Source organism: Leiobunum rupestre, chromosome 11 (genome assembly GCF_980474605.1).
Source record: "Leiobunum rupestre chromosome 11, qqLeiRupe1.1.hap1, whole genome shotgun sequence".
Classification (NCBI taxonomy): domain Eukaryota; kingdom Metazoa; phylum Arthropoda; class Arachnida; order Opiliones; family Sclerosomatidae; genus Leiobunum; species Leiobunum rupestre.
In genome coordinates this window covers 31,836,451-31,855,000 of record NC_143394.1, presented here as the reverse complement: position 1 = coordinate 31,855,000, position 18,550 = coordinate 31,836,451, and the positions used below count along the sequence as shown (strand labels likewise).

The window sequence follows — 18,550 nt, the reverse complement described above, 5'->3', positions numbered from 1 at the left end:
GAATTTTACGAGGTATTTTATTAAGTTCATTGATATTAAAAATTAGACTACCAATTAATTAAAATATGAAATCGAGATTGAAAAGATTAAATCGTAATTATTTTGTTTAAATCGTGATTATATTGATTAAACCGTGATTAAAATGATTTAATCAGGATTAAAATTATTTAATAATGATTAAATCTAAAGCTTAGTGATCTGCCCCTCGACTGAAAGATTCAAAAACTAAGCGAAAGTTTAGAATCGTCAATTTTATGTTCTGAATCAATAATTTATCATTATCTCGCCGAAGAAAGCGTCAGTTTCCATTATTAAACGGCTTTGGCCTCAAAAAAATTACGATTAAAGATGTATCAGTTCTGATTCTTACTTTGGGTTCGCTGGTTGTTTATATAACCTAAAAACCCTATTTAAATTTCCCTCTTGCATTTAGAATACAAATATGTTAGCAGATGGCGACACATTCTCCACGAATCAAAGAAAACTACTTCCGTAAAATAGATTTCTAAGCAAAATAGAATTTATTTCCTACAGAAATTTACTATTTCTGTTGCTTTTATTTTAAAAGCATTATTTAAACCACGCTTAATATTTTAATAGCTCTAAGCTATTAAGCTTTTAAAATAAATTTAAAAAACAATCAGATATATTCAAAATTTATTACATATTTACACCGGTCATAAAAAGAAACATACTAAAAGAATATCCAAATTAATTATCCTCTATTTACAGTAAACCCAATTTTTATCCACAAATTTTAGAATTTTTTTCGTAACATTTTTGTAGTGTTTACTTCTGAGTTTCCCGTTTCCGCCGCGTCGAGCGCTCCATTCGTAGTCTATACTGGTTTTTATACGGTACTCTTCATTGTTTCGCCGTTAAGAGTTGTGTAGAATATCCGAGGTGCAGCTGCGCGTCTTTCTTCTCTCTTCTTCACCGCAGCGTGTCGCTCGCGAGAGTGTGCAAGGCTTATCTGGCTTTATTTTGGCACCCATTTTTACTCTACGGTTTCGAATTTCAATATGTGAGAATTTTAATACTCGCGTTTTCCCCCTAAATGACATCCTAGCCGTCGGATAATCAGACTCTGGTAATGCATGGTGAGTTGTTTTTCGCCATATTATTTCTCGTAGTCATAGGCCCACCGAGTCATCGCTGTCTGCCATATCACCAAGCCTTTGGCAATAGCTCCGGGGTTGCAATGCATATTGTGTGTATAGTTAATATACAGTACCGTAAAGTACCCAATACTAGTGTAGGACCTAGTTTGGGATAGGCTAATACGCCTATAGGCTGGATATATTAAGATACACGAAGTTCCCCATCAAATATAAACCGTTATAACCGAATATGGGCATAATATTTACTAATAAAATTTAAATTTTACGCTATTATTTAAATTGTTATTTTGCAATATTGCCTATAAATAGGTAAGCGATTTGTAGAGTTTATAATTTTAATTTATTGTGTAATGATTCGTTATTTTCTTTCAATCTTGACTTAGTTAAAGTTTGTAATATTGTGTTTGCGCCTAACTATCATTTAAAGTAATCATAAAATGATCAGCCTGTGATAAAATTAGTCTTAAGACAATATTAGTAAAATTCTCTAGTAGATATTGGATAAGTTTCTCAACCTTAAAAAGTAATGTTTAGGCAAAATCTAAACAAGTTAGAATTTTGTTGTCAAACAGATTCATGGTCTGGTAGTCAAAAAGTATGTGTCAACTCCCCTTGAATGCGACTTTTTCCTTGGTTTCAAGTCCCTGAACCATAAAAGTTTAATGATACGGTGTCCGACGTTTCACCACTTCACCTAAAATGTAGATTGTCTAATGAATGTAAGGGTATAGACAAACCTAATGCGCTCTGAACTTGAGTAGTAGTTTCCTGTTCGTTTTGTAGAAGTTAGCCTAAACAAAAATTTACTTTCAAACGGCCTAATGTTTCGCAGCCTTGAGTGACAAAGTTTCAAAACAAAACCTAGAACTTAAGTGGGGGCTTATAATCTCCTTAAAATTTCATATTTTGTCCCAAAGTGGAACTGAAAACAAATCCTTGGTGGTTTTGGCATTTTTTTAAGTTCGTTCTTCCTGGGTTTTTTTGGAACGAAATGATCTCGCAGCCTTGACTATGAAAATTATTATTTCTCGGTATAATTAGCTGCAGGTGATATTCCATTTAAGGACAGTCGGCTGCCACCACCAGCCGGTCTTCGTGAGCGCCAAACCAGTTCGTGGTTCGCGTGCCACCACTTTTAAATGGTAATCATTCCGTGGCCCATTTATATCCATTGTTCAGCCGTAATTAGCATTATTTTGTTTCATTTATACGTGTAAAATTGTAACGCAATCGGTCGTTAAGGACACTCCTCTGAAGGGGTCATTGCTATCAACGTAACCCTTCCTTGGGTTGTTTTTTTTTGGCTAGCACGATGGCATTGTATTATTGAAAAGTATTTTACCATCGGTGGATTAAATTTTGGTGTCCCTATTTTATCATAAAAAATTTAAGTTTAGAAGTAGAACGACAAATGGCCCAAAAATCGCACAGTACCTGGAAATGTCAGGGAATTTAAAAATAACTCTCAAAGTCAGGGAATTTGAATCTTATAAAACTGTAGCAACCTAGCTAGATATTTTATTACTGTGTATAATTCGAGGAGTCCGCCACTTAAGAAAAAAGCGTACAAGATTGTAACCCGGCCACTTGAATTAAAGGCTTTAAAAGTCGCTCGATGGCTTAGGCCTAGGGTGGTGCCTTGGGTATTAGCCTAGCTGATTATTATTATTATTATTATTCTCGTTGATTCCCAAAAACATTTATTCCATTTGATTCCGTGATTCCACCTTGATTCCAATCTGATTCTTTCGTAATCCAAATTGATTTTTCTGATTTCACCTTCGATTCCGTGGATTCCTTCAAAAAACCGTTGATTCTTCTTGATTTCAAGATTCTGCTAAGATTACAAATAATCACGATTTTACGTTAATTCCGTTTTTCCTAATTGATCCCTCGTACTCTTAGTTGATTCTGATTAAGGTTATTTCTTTGTTAATACTTAAAGGGAACAGGAAATGCAATATTTTGCATTTCAAGGGATCATATAAATTTAATGTAAAGACTTTTGGCCAAAGTACCGCCTACAGTTTACATATAATTACAAAAATAGAAAATAAAATATTACATTGGAATTTAGTGGGTAGAGCTAGTTTTGGTGTAAATACAAAAAAAAATATAGTTTTAGTTATCTCTTGACCTTGACATTGCAGTTTATTCAAATATCTTCCGTAGTTGAATACAAGTTTATTTTTTTATTTATAACTACACTACGAGAAACTTTTCAGCCATCGTGAAAGAAAAAATCCGATGCATCAGATTTTTTCTTTGGGATTTGAGCTCAGTAACTGAAGCTAAAACATTTATACATGAAAATAAATTATAGAAAAAATAAAAATACATAAAGATATCATAAAAATAGTGTGGGCGTTTTAGTACTTACACCGAAACTAGCTCTACCCACTAAATTCCAATGTAATATTTTATTTTCTATTATTGTCAAATTACTGGAAATTAATTTTAAGTTTAATAGAAAGTCTGTGGGTATTAGTAGGGAGTATAAACTAAATAAAAAATAGTTTACTCGAGCTAGGACTTGTTTTTAATTGATTGTTTTATTGATTTTAATTTATTTTATTGATTTTTTTAAGGTTTTATGCCTGTTTTTCTTGACAAATTAATAAGTAATTTAATTGCAGCGATCACGTAATACTATATTTTAAATTAATCTTTATTAAATTTAATTATTTAAAAATGAAATATAATTGCATTTTCTCTGAATTGAAATTTCTAAAGAACCTACTTTCGTATAGAATAGAAGCACTGATTTTTGTCATGGTGATATACAGGGTGTTTCAAAAGGTTATGCAAAAATTTAAGGCTGCAACAAGCACAAAACCAAGCAGCAGGGACTTTAAATACTGTTTAAGTTAACTTTTTTACGCTGGTTACAGGGCTATTCCTATAATTCCTATAATTTCAATATGCTCCTATAATTTCCTATTTTCTCAAATTGTTCCTATAAATTCCTATTTATTCGAAATTTTCTAGATTTTCTATAGCTACATGTATATCCAGAAATACCTATAATTTTAAAAATAATGTATTAGAAAACAGCCTTAACGTTTGGGAAAATTTGCATTCTAAATAGAGCTTAGCTCTGGCTTAGGTCCGGTGTTCCCGAAAACATCAACGGTTGGGCTCCCAGTGTTCCTATAAATTCCTATAATTTCAATATACTCCTATAATTTCCTATTTTTTCAAAAAATGTTCCTATAAATTCCTATTTTTTTGGCTAAAAATGTTCCTATAAATTCCTATATTTTCTATGAAATTTCCTATAATTCCTATAATATTAAAAAAAAAAATCGCTGGGAGCCCTGTGGTTATCTCGATTTGTACTATTTTACCTATCACACGAACCCAAACCTTAATGTTCGCGTTTCCCTGTTGCTTGGTTTTGCGCTTGTTGAGGCCTACTTCCAGGGGCTTGTAGGCCACACTTTGAAGCTCTCTGGCGCTCTTTTAACTCATCGTAGGAAAATGGGAGAAAAACAGGCATACTTCTCAACTCACCCTCTACAACTCCTTCAAATTTTTGCATAACCTTTGGAAACACCCTGTATAATAAGTATTAATTTATTACGGAAGACTCAGGAGACGATTGTATCTAATTAAAATTTATTGTAAAACAAAATTTAAATACAAACATTAAAACCATTGAAGTATATTAATACGCGATTTAAATCAAAGATTTTTTTTAAATGACTAGATTTAAATCTCCCTTTTACCAGATGAAGATTTTTGACTTGTTGTTGCAATGTTTGGGTGTAATTTGTCTCTTTTTAATATGTAAGACGTCGAACAGTAGCCCCTCTTTCAATCAGTAAATTGAAAATATCTCGAATGCATTCCTGCACGCGAATCTGAGTAAAATGCCACAGATGTATAAAACCGCGTCACCATCATTACAAAGTATAATTTCGGCTCTACTACATACGTATAAACAACGCGGGGGGTGGCTTCGTATCGGTACCTCGAAACAATTGTACCACTATGGTCGTCGGAGGGGGGAGCCACCTGCGCGTAGACCCGGCTGGCACCCATGGCGCCAACTGTATAATCCTCCTAGCGGCGAGAGATGTCGCTTGGCGGATGCGGTGTTGGGGATGTTCAGGCTTATCCAGAGAGCAGAAGGATCGGTGAGTCATCCTTTTGGAGAAAGCCCCTTCGTTGTATTCCCGCGAAGCGATGAGCGCTTTAATTCCAATTTATCCCCCGAAGATCTGCCATCCTTCGTTTTTTGCCTCCAGACTGCGGAGGCATCTAAGCCTAGGACTTGTTAGAATGCTCCGTTTTGCGTCGTGAGTCAGCCCGCGTCTCCGCCGGAAAAGATTCCTCGACTCGTTCATAATCAGATTAATACGTCTATTGAGTTAATTGAGCGTATCGTGATGAGATAACTTCAACCATTTCTGAGAAAATTGTTTTGACGACAATGTCTTTTTAACCCTGTTTTTTTAATGAAATACTGGATGTTTTTGTTGCAGGGATGGGGTTGCCACTACCTGGAAAGCATGGAAAATTCGGAATTTTAGGAACCATTAAATATAGGTCGGGGAATTTTAGGAACTAGTAAATAGGTCGGGAAATTTTAGGAACCATTAAATAGGTCAAGGAAAAGTCAGGGAATTTTAGGAACCATTAAATAGGTCAAGGAAAAGTCAGGGAATTTTAGGAAGCAGTAAATAGGCCAGGCAAAAGTCGGGGAATTTAAGAATTAGAAAATGGGTCGGGGAATTTAAGAATTAGAAAATGGGTCGGGGAATTTTGGAATTAGAAAATGGGTCGGGGAATTTTGGAATTAGAAAATGGGTCGGGGAATTTTGGAATTAGAAAATGGGTCGGGGAATTTTGGAATTAGAAAATGGGTCGGGGAATTTTGGAATTAGAAAATGGGTCGGGGAATTTAGGAATTAGAAAATTGGTCGGGGAATTTACAAATTAGAAAATGGGTCGGGGAATTTAGGAACCAGTAAATAGATCAGGCAAAAGTGGGGGAATTTAGGAATTGTAAAATGGGTCAGGGAATTTAGGAATTAGAAAATGGGTCGGGAAAAAGTGAGGGAATTTTAGGAACCAGTAAATAGGTCGGGGAAAAGTCGGGGAATTTTAGGAATTATGAAAAAGGTCGGGGAATTTTAGGAATTAGAAAATAGGTCGGGGAATTTAGGAATTAGAAAATATGTCAAGGAAAAGTCAGGGAATTTTAGGAACCATTAAATAGGTCAAGGAAAAGTCAGGGAATTTTAGGAAGCAGTAAATAGGCCAGGCAAAAGTCGGGGAATTTAAGAATTAGAAAATGGGTCGGGGAATTTTGGAATTAGAAAATGGGTCGGGGAATTTTGGAATTAGAAAATGGGTCGGGGAATTTTGGAATTAGAAAATGGGTCGGGGAATTTTGGAATTAGAAAATGGGTCGGGGAATTTTGGAATTAGAAAATGGGTCGGGGAATTTAGGAATTAGAAAATTGGTCGGGGAATTTACAAATTAGAAAATGGGTCGGGGAATTTAGGAACCAGTAAATAGATCAGGCAAAAGTGGGGGAATTTAGGAATTGTAAAATGGGTCAGGGAATTTAGGAATTAGAAAATGGGTCGGGAAAAAGTGAGGGAATTTTAGGAACCAGTAAATAGGTCGGGGAAAAGTCGGGGAATTTTAGGAATTATGAAAAAGGTCGGGGAATTTTAGGAATTAGAAAATAGGTCGGGGAATTTAGGAATTAGAAAATATGTCGGGGAAAAGTCAGGGAATTTTAGGAACTAGAAAATAGGTCGGGGAAAAGTCAGGAAATTTTATGAACTAGAAAATAGGTCGGGAAAAGTCAGGGAAATTTATGAACTAGATAAGAAGTCGGGAAAAGTCAGGGAAATTTATGAACTAGATAAGAAGTTGGGGGAAAATTCAATTATTTTTAATGAAAACGCTCGCGAAACTATTGGTAAATTAAAATTGACAAGTTTTAGCTTAAAAATGTCAGGAACAATCTCTAGAAATGGTCAGGGAATGTTAGGGAATTTGAATCTGAAAATAGTGACCGTATCATTCCAAATCGCTGTCAGGATTTCGGAATGTTTAATATATTTTCAATTCTATGCTATAATTAGATTATTTACTTAAATTATAAAACTGGAAAGCATTCCGATCAACTGATAAGTATGTCAGTTGGCTTCAAAAGTCGCATGATGACTTAAGCCTAAGTTGGTGCCTTGGGTATTAGCCTAGCTGATTTTAGCCTAGCTGAGTTATTGAAACTTCAAGGTTCATGTCAAAACATTTTCAACTCTAGTACTTAAAGCGTGGCTTTTAATTCCATGGAAATTTTAAAGCTATATTTTCCTTTATTTTTCAAAAAGTGACTTTAAATTTTTATATATATATATACTGCAAATGCCTTGGGCTTACCTGTGGTCGTCCTGCGGTCGTTACCATAACGGTTGATCACTAACCAGTTTAATTCCAATGGATAACGATCGCTCCCGAGTTTAATTTCAACAAATAAAGATCGCCCCCTAGTTTATTTTCAACAAATAACGATCGCCCCCTAGTTTATTTTCAACAAATAACGATCGCCCCTAGTTTATTTTCAACAAATAACCATCGCCCCCTAGTTTATTTTAAACAAATAACGATCGCCCCCTAGTTTATTTTCAACAAATAACGATCGCTCCCTACTTTATTTTCAACAAATAACGATCGCTCCCTAGTTTATTTTCAACTAATAACGATCGCCCCCTAGTTTATTTTCAACAAATAACGATCGCTCCCTAGTTTATTTTCAACTAATAACGATCGCCCCCTAGTTTATTTTCAACAAATAACGATCGCTCCCTAGTTTATTTTCAACAAATAACGATCGCTCCCTAGTTTATTTTCAACAAATAACGATCGCTCCCTAGTTTATTTTCAACAAATAACGATCGCCCCCTAGTTTATTTTCAACAAATAACGATCGCCCCCTAGTTTATTTTCAACAAATAACGATCGCCCCCTAGTTTATTTTCAACAAATAACGATCGCCCCCTAGTTTATTTTCAACAAATAACGATCGCCCCCTAGTTTATTTTCAACAAATAACGATCGCCCCCTAGTTTATTTTCAACAAATAACGATCGCCCCCTAGTTTATTTTCAACAAATAACGATCGCCCCCTAGTTTATTTTCAACAAATAACGATCGCCCCCTAGTTTATTTTCAACAAATAACGATCGCCCCCTAGTTTATTTTCAACAAATAACGATCGCCCCCTAGTTTATTTTCAACTAATAACGATCGCCCCCTAGTTTATTTTCAACTAATAACGATCGCTCCCTAGTTTATTTTCAACAAATAACGATCGCTCCCTAGTTTATTTTCAACAAATAACGATCGCTCCCTAGTTTATTTTCAACAAATAACGATCGCTCCCTAGTTTATTTTCAACAAATAACGATCGCTCCCTAGTTTATTTTCAACAAATAACGATCGCTCCCTAGTTTATTTTCAACAAATAACGATCGCTCCCTAGTTTATTTTCAACAAATAACGATCGCCCCCTAGTTTATTTTCAACAAATAACGATCGCCCCCTAGTTTATTTTCAACAATTAACGATCGCTCCCTAGTTTATTTTCAACAAATAACGATCGCTCCCTAGTTTATTTTCAACAAATAACGATCGCCCCCTAGTTTATTTTCAACAAATAACGATCGCTCCCTAGTTTATTTTCAACTAATAACGATCGCCCCCTAGTTTATTTTCAACAATTAACGATCGCTCCCTAGTTTATTTTCAACAAATAACGATCGCTCCCTAGTTTATTTTCAACAAATAACGATCGCTCCCTAGTTTATTTTCAACAAATAACGATCGCTCCCTAGTTTATTTTCAACAAATAACGATCGCTCCCTAGTTTATTTTCAACAAATAACGATCGCTCCCTAGTTTATTTTCAACAAATAACGATCGCTCCCTAGTTTATTTTCAACAAATAACGATCGCCCCCTAGTTTATTTTCAACTAATAACGATCGCCCCCTAGTTTAATTTCAACTAATAACGATCCCCCCCTAGTTTATTTTCAACTAATAACGATCGCCCCCTAGTTTATTTTCAACAAATAACGATCGCCCCCTAGTTTATTTTCAACAAATAACGATCGCCCCCTAGTTTATTTTCAACAAATAACGATCGCCCCCTAGTTTATTTTCAACAAATAACGATCGCCCCCTAGTTTATTTTCAACAAATAACGATCGCCCCCTAGTTTATTTTCAACTAATAACGATCGCCCCCTAGTTTATTTTCAACAAATAACGATCGCCCCCTAGTTTATTTTCAACAAATAACGATCGCCCCCTAGTTTATTTTCAACAAATAACGATCGCCCCCTAGTTTATTTTCAACAAATAACGATCGCCCCCTAGTTTATTTTCAACAAATAACGATCGCCCCCTAGTTTATTTTCAACAAATAACGATCGCCCCCTAGTTTATTTTCAACAAATAACGATCGCCCCCTAGTTTATTTTCAACAAATAACGATCGCTCCCTAGTTTATTTTCAACTAATAACGATCGCCCCCTAGTTTATTTTCAACAAATAACGATCGCTCCCTAGTTTATTTTCAACAAATAACGATCGCTCCCTAGTTTATTTTCAACAAATAACGATCGCTCCCTAGTTTATTTTCAACAAATAACGATCGCCCCCTAGTTTATTTTCAACAAATAACGATCGCCCCCTAGTTTATTTTCAACAAATAACGATCGCTCCCTAGTTTATTTTCAACTAATAACGATCGCCCCCTAGTTTATTTTCAACAAATAACGATCGCTCCCTAGTTTATTTTCAACAAATAACGATCGCTCCCTAGTTTATTTTCAACAAATAACGATCGCTCCCTAGTTTATTTTCAACAAATAACGATCGCCCCCTAGTTTATTTTCAACTAATAACGATCGCCCCCTAGTTTATTTTCAACAAATAACGATCGCCCCCTAGTTTATTTTCAACAAATAACGATCGCTCCCTAGTTTATTTTCAACTAATAACGATCGCCCCCTAGTTTATTTTCAACAAATAACGATCGCCCCCTAGTTTATTTTCAACAAATAACGATCGCCCCCTAGTTTATTTTCAACATATAACGATCGCCCCCTAGTTTATTTTCAACAAATAACGATCGCCCCCTAGTTTATTTTCAACAAATAACGATCGCCCCCTAGTTTATTTTCAACAAATAACGATCGCCCCCTAGTTTATTTTCAACAAATAACGATCGCCCCCTAGTTTATTTTCAACAAATAACGATCGCCCCCTAGTTTATTTTCAACAAATAACGATCGCCCCCTAGTTTATTTTCAACAAATAACGATCGCCCCCTAGTTTATTTTCAACAAATAACGATCGCCCCCTAGTTTATTTTCAACAAATAACGATCGCCCCCTAGTTTATTTTCAACAAATAACGATCGCCCCCTAGTTTATTTTCAACAAATAACGATCGCCCCCTAGTTTATTTTCAACAAATAACGATCGCCCCCTAGTTTATTTTCAACAAATAACGATCGCCCCCTAGTTTATTTTCAACAAATAACGATCGCCCCCTAGTTTATTTTCAACAAATAACGATCGCCCCCTAGTTTATTTTCAACAAATAACGATCGCCCCCTAGTTTATTTTCAACAAATAACGATCGCCCCCTAGTTTATTTTCAACAAATAACGATCGCCCCCTAGTTTATTTTCAACAAATAACGATCGCCCCCTAGTTTATTTTCAACAAATAACGATCGCTCCCTAGTTTATTTTCAACAAATAACGATCGCTCCCTAGTTTATTTTCAACTAATAACGATCGCCCCCTAGTTTATTTTCAACAAATAACGATCGCTCCCTAGTTTATTTTCAACAAATAACGATCGCTCCCTAGTTTATTTTCAACAAATAACGATCGCTCCCTAGTTTATTTTCAACAAATAACGATCGCTCCCTAGTTTATTTTCAACAAATAACGATCGCTCCCTAGTTTATTTTCAACAAATAACGATCGCTCCCTAGTTTATTTTCAACAAATAACGATCGCCCCCTAGTTTATTTTCAACAAATAACGATCGCCCCCTAGTTTATTTTCAACTAATAACGATCGCCCCCTAGTTTATTTTCAACTAATAACGATCGCCCCCTAGTTTATTTTCAACAAAATAACGATCGCCCCCTAGTTTATTTTCAACAAATAACGATCGCTCCCTAGTTTATTTTCAACAAATAACGATCGCTCCCTAGTTTATTTTCAACTAATAACGATCGCCCCCTAGTTTATTTTCAACAAATAACGATCGCCCCCTAGTTTATTTTCAACATATAACGATCGCCCCCTAGTTTATTTTCAACAAATAACGATCGCCCCCTAGTTTATTTTCAACAAATAACGATCGCCCCCTAGTTTATTTTCAACAAATAACGATCGCCCCCTAGTTTATTTTCAACAAATAACGATCGCCCCCTAGTTTATTTTCAACTAATAACGATCGCCCCCTAGTTTATTTTCAACTAATAACGATCGCCCCCTAGTTTATTTTCAACAAATAACGATCGCCCCCTAGTTTATTTTCAACAAATAACGATCGCCCCCTAGTTTATTTTCAACAAATAACGATCGCCCCCTAGTTTATTTTCAACAAATAACGATCGCCCCCTAGTTTATTTTCAACTAATAACGATCGCCCCCTAGTTTATTTTCAACTAATAACGATCGCCCCCTAGTTTATTTTCAACTAATAACGATCGCCCCCTAGTTTATTTTCAACTAATAACGATCGCCCCCTAGTTTATTTTCAACTAATAACGATCGCCCCCTAGTTTATTTTCAACTAATAACGATCGCTCCCTAGTTTAATTTCAACAAATAACGATCGCCCCCTAGTTTAATTTCAACAAATAACGATCTATCGTTATATAAACACATCATAAAATTAAATACAGAATTTCAAATCCGTAACAATTTGCAAATATATTATCTTTATTAATGGCCATTTTAGGGTCATTTGTTAGGCTCAGTACTAAACGCGCAATTTATCTTTTCTGTTAGAGGAAAAATGTTTAATTTTTGTTCGTGTTGAAATATCTCCTCTATCTATGATGTAGGGCGAAAAAGTACGTTTCCCCGAAAACCCTTTGAAGTTTTTGCCCTCCATTCTATTCAAAATTGCTCGTTTTTTCGCCGCGGAACGAACAGAAAGAGAGACATTAGCACGATGAACGGAAACTCAATTTTCTTGAAAGCCTGACTTTTCATATCTTATTTTCTACAAAAAACAAACGTGAATTTTTTTAGAGCGAAATAAGGCGAGTTTCATTACGTGATCGGTTTCTTACAAGGAGGCATCCCGAAGTGTAACCCACCGATTTTGTTCAAACTCGGGGGATTGGTAGACGTTCATGTATGATGAAAAATCCTAAAGGGAATTTATTCAATGGGCAACCGTTTTGCCATGGCAACGAAAAATGTTTTTGACAACACAAAATATAAAATTTTCCCATTGAAAATAACATGGGATTTTGAACTCAAATTGATCAAAAGTTGATCAACTTTGATGTTTTTATTGTCAATTTTTATTTCTTTTTTCTTTTTTTTTGGCATTATCGAAATTTTGAAATCTGTTCAAATTTTTCACAGGGGGGAGGGACCCTAGGAATCGGTCAGAATCCCATGTTATTTTCAATGGGAAAATTTCCATTTGTTGTTGTCAAAAACATTTTTCGTTGCCATGGCAAAACGGTTGCCCATTGAATAAATTCCCTTTAGGATTTTTCATGATACATGAAGGTCTACCAATCCCCCGAGTTTGAACAAAATCGGTGGGTTACACTTCGGGATGTCTCCTTGTTAGTGGCACCTCCAAAATTCTCAGTTGTTTTTCATTTAGCATTGATTTTCTTTCAATATTGGCGTAGGTCGGTATGCGCGTATTTCTTTACAAGGGTTAGTTCTTTCGGGATGCGAAGGGAAAACTATTTCCTACCTGATGTAAGCTTCTATTTATAAACATATTTCACAATGTCGACGCTTTACGTCAAATAGTTTTGCCGTTGTCACGAAGGAAAATTGTGGGCATATTGTTGAGGCAATCAATTGCTAAGGTGATGTAATTGTACGTCTAATGGCGTTTGGGGTGCGTGAGTTTGCCAATTTTAAAGTTAATTTACCCGTATTTGAGGCGATATTTCACTATCTAATCAGGGCAAAGAATATAAAGCCCCAGGAATGGAAGGTGTAGCTCCGTCTAGTGGAACTTTTGCGCCTCTCGTTTTTAAAGAGAGACCGGGTTGCGATAATCGTTTCCGGTTACTCTGATTTGCTTTGCCGGAAGTTTCTAGCGCAACCAATAATATCAATCCTTCCATTCCTGGGGCTTTATATTCTTAGATCAGGGCTCCCAGCATTTTTGTAATTCCAATATTGTCTATAATACGTCGCCGTTAAAACAAAACCACGTAACTCGAGATACGTGGTTTTGTCAAAATTGACATATTTAGTTTCTACACTCCAACTTACGTATTTAACATTAAAAACATTATAGGTTGCAATTGGATTTTTTTTTTAATCGAGAAAACATTTAAACGTATCTTTGATATTCACAACGCATTTCGCGCAAAAGCACGTATTTATTTTCAGCTCCTATCTTACTTCATGACGCAAAACCACGTATCTCTAAATATTCCCCTTAAGCAAAATATTTTTAAATTAAAATCCTCATAAATTCAATATTGAAACGAAATTATTTAACTATAAAATTAACTCGCATGTAAAAACCTAACACGCGATTTCACAAGTCCCTGCAATTTTAAAAAATCCATTTTTTTCAAAAAGGCCACCGAAAAGATACGTGGTTTTGTTTTAACGGCGACGACTGATTATAGTTCCTTTTATAAAATAACCTTGGCCATCTTGTTGAAATGTTGCCTTCTCTCCCACTAAAGACTTTATGAACTCATTCTTAGGCATTAGCTGAACTATTCCAGGGCAACATTTCAACAAGTTGGGCAAGCGTAAAGACATTTTATAAAATCAACTATTCTGAAGTGCTCCTATAAATTTATATAAATCAAATTTTTCCTTTATTTTAAGCCTATTTGGTTGAAACCCAACTATTAGAATTTAAAAAAATACACATCAACAAGAAATATTTAATTGGTCCCTTGGAAAAATTTAAATCATTGCAAGTGCAGATTCGATTGTCAATTTCTTTACACTGTTATGAGTTATGACTCCTTTTAAATACACTCTATAAAAATAACTAACTTAATATTTTAACCCAATAAACTCCTTTAAATTTGAAATGTAGTTGTATAATTATCCTATAATTTGGAATTTTTATCCTATAATTATCCTATAATTTGGAATTTTTATCCTATAATTATCCTATAATTTGGAAAATTTTATCCTATAATTTGGAAAATTTTATCCTATAATTTGGAAAATTTTATCCTATAATTTGGAAAATTTTATCATAATTATCCTATAATTTGGAAAATTTTATCCTATAATTATCCTATAATTTGGAAAATTTTATCCTATAATTTGGATAACGTAACTAGCGCCAGCTAGCCCAAAATTGTGTTAAATCTGCTATCAGAGATATGTAATTATCTGATCGACCATAATATGAAATTTTATACTTCCTTTTAAGGGATATTTCCAGATGTTGATTGACAGCTCACTACGTTTTTACAACTTATATAAATAAGTTTTTTTGGTTTAGAAAATGTGCGTGTAATCCATCCATAGGTTAATTAATTATTCACAGGATAATTAACATTAAAAATGTTTATATATAGTAGCGCCCTCTTCATGTTGTTAAGTGAAGTACTCAGGGCCGCCTATAGCGCGCCTAGGCCCCATGACAAATGTTATAAGGAGAAGTGTACCGATATTGTGCAAACGCGGGCGCTTTGGGCTGCGTTGTAATCATCATTACACGGTCACTCCTCTCGTATTTCTATATTGATGTAGCTGTTTATAAAATCTAATTTATGGAGCACTTGGCGCCATCTATTGTTAGGAAAGTGTATTTTTACGGCGGTGAAGTCTTAAAACATAATAACTTAAAGATTACTAAAAACGATTAAATGAAATAATTTAAATAATTTATCACTTAAGACTATTGGAAATCAAACAAAATCTAGTAAAATTGTAAAATCTCGATCAGCCAATGGAGATTTTATTTTATGACATCATAAGATGATCCGCAGTACAGCGAGACAATTGCTTCTTAAATATTAAAAAAAATGTTTTTTACCTAATTATTATTACAAATTATTTCACTAAAAATTGTAAATTAAGTATTTGAGTAACTCTTAGTAATCATAATTGGTTGCACTTTTAAAAGTAATATTAAGTCTCCTCTTGGCTCTTGCGCGCAAACTAGCTTTGACAATTTTAAATTCAATAGTTAGTTATAACATATTAAATCGTACTCTATTTGCTAACCATGAGCCGTGATGTAATATCCCCTGGGAATCTGATCTGTTTATAATGAATGCAATATGTGGGGTTTATCCTCCATAAATTTAGCCAGATTTCCAGTTTCTCCTCTCCATAAATTTAGCGAGATTTCCAGTTTGTACTCTCCATAAATTTTTGCCTTATTTCCAGTTTCTCCTCTCCATAAATTTTGCCTTATTTCCAGTTTCTCCTCTCCATAAATTTAGCCTTATTTCCAGTTTCTCCTCTCCATAAATTTAGCCTTATTTCCAGTTTCTCCTCTCCATAAATTTAGCCTTATTTCCAGTTTCTCCTCTCCATAAATTTAGCGAGATTTCCAGTTTCTCCTCTCCATAAATTTAGCGAGATTTCCAGTTTCTCCTCTCCATAAATTTAGCCTTATTTCCAGTTTCTCCTCTCCATAAATTTAGCCTTATTTCCAGTTTCTCCTCTCCATAAATTTAGCCTTATTTCCAGTTTCTCCTCTCCATAAATTTAGCCTTATTTCCAGTTTCTCCTCTCCATAAATTTAGCCTTATTTCCAGTTTCTCCTCTCCATAAATTTAGCCTTATTTCCAGTTTCTCCTCTCCATAAATTTAGCCTTATTTCCAGTTTCTCCTCTCCATAAATTTAGCGAGATTTCCAGTTTCTCCTCTCCATAAATTTAGCGAGATTTCCAGTTTCTCCTCTCCATAAATTTAGCCTTATTTCCAGTTTCTCCTCTCCATAAATTTAGCCTTATTTCCAGTTTCTCCTCTCCATAAATTTGCCTTATTTCCAGTTTCTCCTCTCCATAAATTTTGCCTTATTTCCAGTTTCTCCTCTCCATAAATTTAGCCTTATTTCCAGTTTCTCCTCTCCATAAATTTTGCCTTATTTCCAGTTTCTCCTCTCCATAAATTTAGCCTTATTTCCAGTTTCTCCTCTCCATAAATTTAGCCTTATTTCCAGTTTCTCCTCTCGGTAAACTTAGCCGTATTTCCAGTTTCTCCTCTCGTTAAACTTAGCCGTATTTCCAGTTTCTCCTCTCGTTAAACTTAGCCGTATTTCCAGTTTCTCCTCTTCATAAATTAAGCCTTATTTCCAGTTTCTCCTCTTCATAAATTAAGCCTTATTTCCAGTTTCTCCTCTTCATAAATTAAGCCTTATTTCCAGTTTCTCCTCTCGGTAAACTTAGTCGTATTTCCAGTTTCTCCTCTCGGTAAACTTAGCCGTATTTCCAGTTTCTCCTCTCGGTAAACTAAACCATATTTCCAGTTTCCCCTCTTCATAAATTAAGCCATATTTCCAGTTTCTCCTCTTCATAAATTAAGCCATATTTCCAGTTTGTACTCTCCATAAATTTTGCCTTATTTCCAGTTTCTCCTCTCCTTAAATTTTACATCATCCGAATAACGTCTGAATGTATTTTTTTTAAAGATTTAACGTCAAATATTCCTAATTTTCAACTTAAAAATGAGTTTATCTTCACATTGTTTACAGGGTTGCCACATCACTTTGAAAGCCTGCAATTCCTGGAAAAGTCAGGGAATTTGAATATAGTTCTCAAAGTCAGGGAATTTCTAAAATTAGTATAAAAGTCAGGTAGTTTAAATTTGCTGGCAAATAGAAAACCTTTCCTAAAGTATAGGTTAAAGTTTGACGTAAAATAAGTAAGGGGGAATCTCTGGAAATGGACTGGGAAAAGTCTGGGAATTTGAATCGGAAAACACTGTGGCAACCCTTAAAGTTTAGTTACTAAAAGACAGATATGACATGGCATTGTAATAATAATATACTAATATATTCGTAAACAATTATTTTAACTCAACCCGTGGAAATTAAATTTGCAATTTATAATCTTCACTTTCCTAAACGTACCTATAACTTCCCCTATCTCTTCAAGCAGCCAAAAATAAGCCCATATATTCCGCAAAAAGGTCCCCTTATGAGCACGTCTGGCCATGGCTGTATCCGTGGTTTGTATAGACAATGGGCCTTTAACCTCGGACATTCTAGCGTTAATCCGTCACTATTTTATCGATCCCGAGCTCCGTTCTTTCGCGTACTCCGCCCAGTTCTGCGGGCCGTACATAAGCAGCGTCTGCGGAGCTGCCAGTTCCTTAAACTCAAAATTATCGATTTCAGAAATAAATTATCGTATACGCCTGAAAACTGGCAATAAATTTGAATTTAACTTAAATTTCGACGAATTGAAAACTTAGGTTTAATAGACTAATAGATTTTTTATACCCCTGTACCGTAGTGAATACATACCGGAAACTTATGTTTAATAGTCAGTTTTTCAGCCAATTTAAAAAATATCGCAGGGCCCCCAGAGGTGCTATAATTCCTATATTTTCAAAAATGTCCTATAACATCCTATATTTTTAGCAAAACACCTAAAAAGTCCTATAAAATCCTATAATTTTGATATTTTGCCCATTTCGAATCCCGCCACTCTGTTAAATTGCTAGATTTAGCTATAGGATAAATTCCTATACAACGTCACTCTAATTTATACTTTTGTTATTGTTAACATGGTTAGCTACTAGTATATTTTTGAGATTAAATGTTTCAATAGTTTCTATTTTTCAAGTGAAAATCAAAGATTTATTTCACTAAATATAGATTTTGTTAGGTTATAGATTTTTAAATACAAAGTTAGTAAATGAAATAGCATATTTAGTCCTATAAAATCCTATAATTTGAAAAAATAGTCCTATAAACTCCTATATTTTTAGGAATATAATCCTATGTTTCCTATAAAAAAATTGAAGATTTGAGTGGGGGCCCTGTATCGTACATTATCGTACGCGCAAGCGGAATTATCGAAAAATGCGGACTATATAAGTAAACCATTGAAAATATCGTACGTCCCAAAATTAGCTCGAAAATTATCGACGTGTACGATAATTATAGTACGTCTGGCAACGCGGAGCGTCTGCCTTTGCCTACTCCCTCCCCCAGAAATATAAAGGTTTGACGCC

At 34.8% G+C, this 18,550-nt stretch overlaps 1 protein-coding gene across 5 annotated transcripts in view; it reads left to right on the top strand.

The window, feature by feature from the left end:
* Positions 1-880: 880 nt before the first annotated feature.
* Positions 881-18,550, top strand: part of LOC149922271 (adenomatous polyposis coli protein-like) — a 43,290-nt gene continuing 25,620 nt past the window's right edge. For 4 of the 5 annotated variants that reach the window (XM_090163088.1, XM_090163089.1, XM_090163090.1 and 1 more), the window contains exon 1: positions 882-1,100. In XM_090163088.1, coding sequence (XP_090019214.1) covers positions 1,098-1,100 — 3 coding nt within the window. In that variant the 5' untranslated portion in view covers positions 882-1,097. Of the gene's footprint in view, positions 1,101-18,550 lie in introns of all 5 variants that reach the window. The other variant, XM_090163091.1, reaches the window with a different exon arrangement.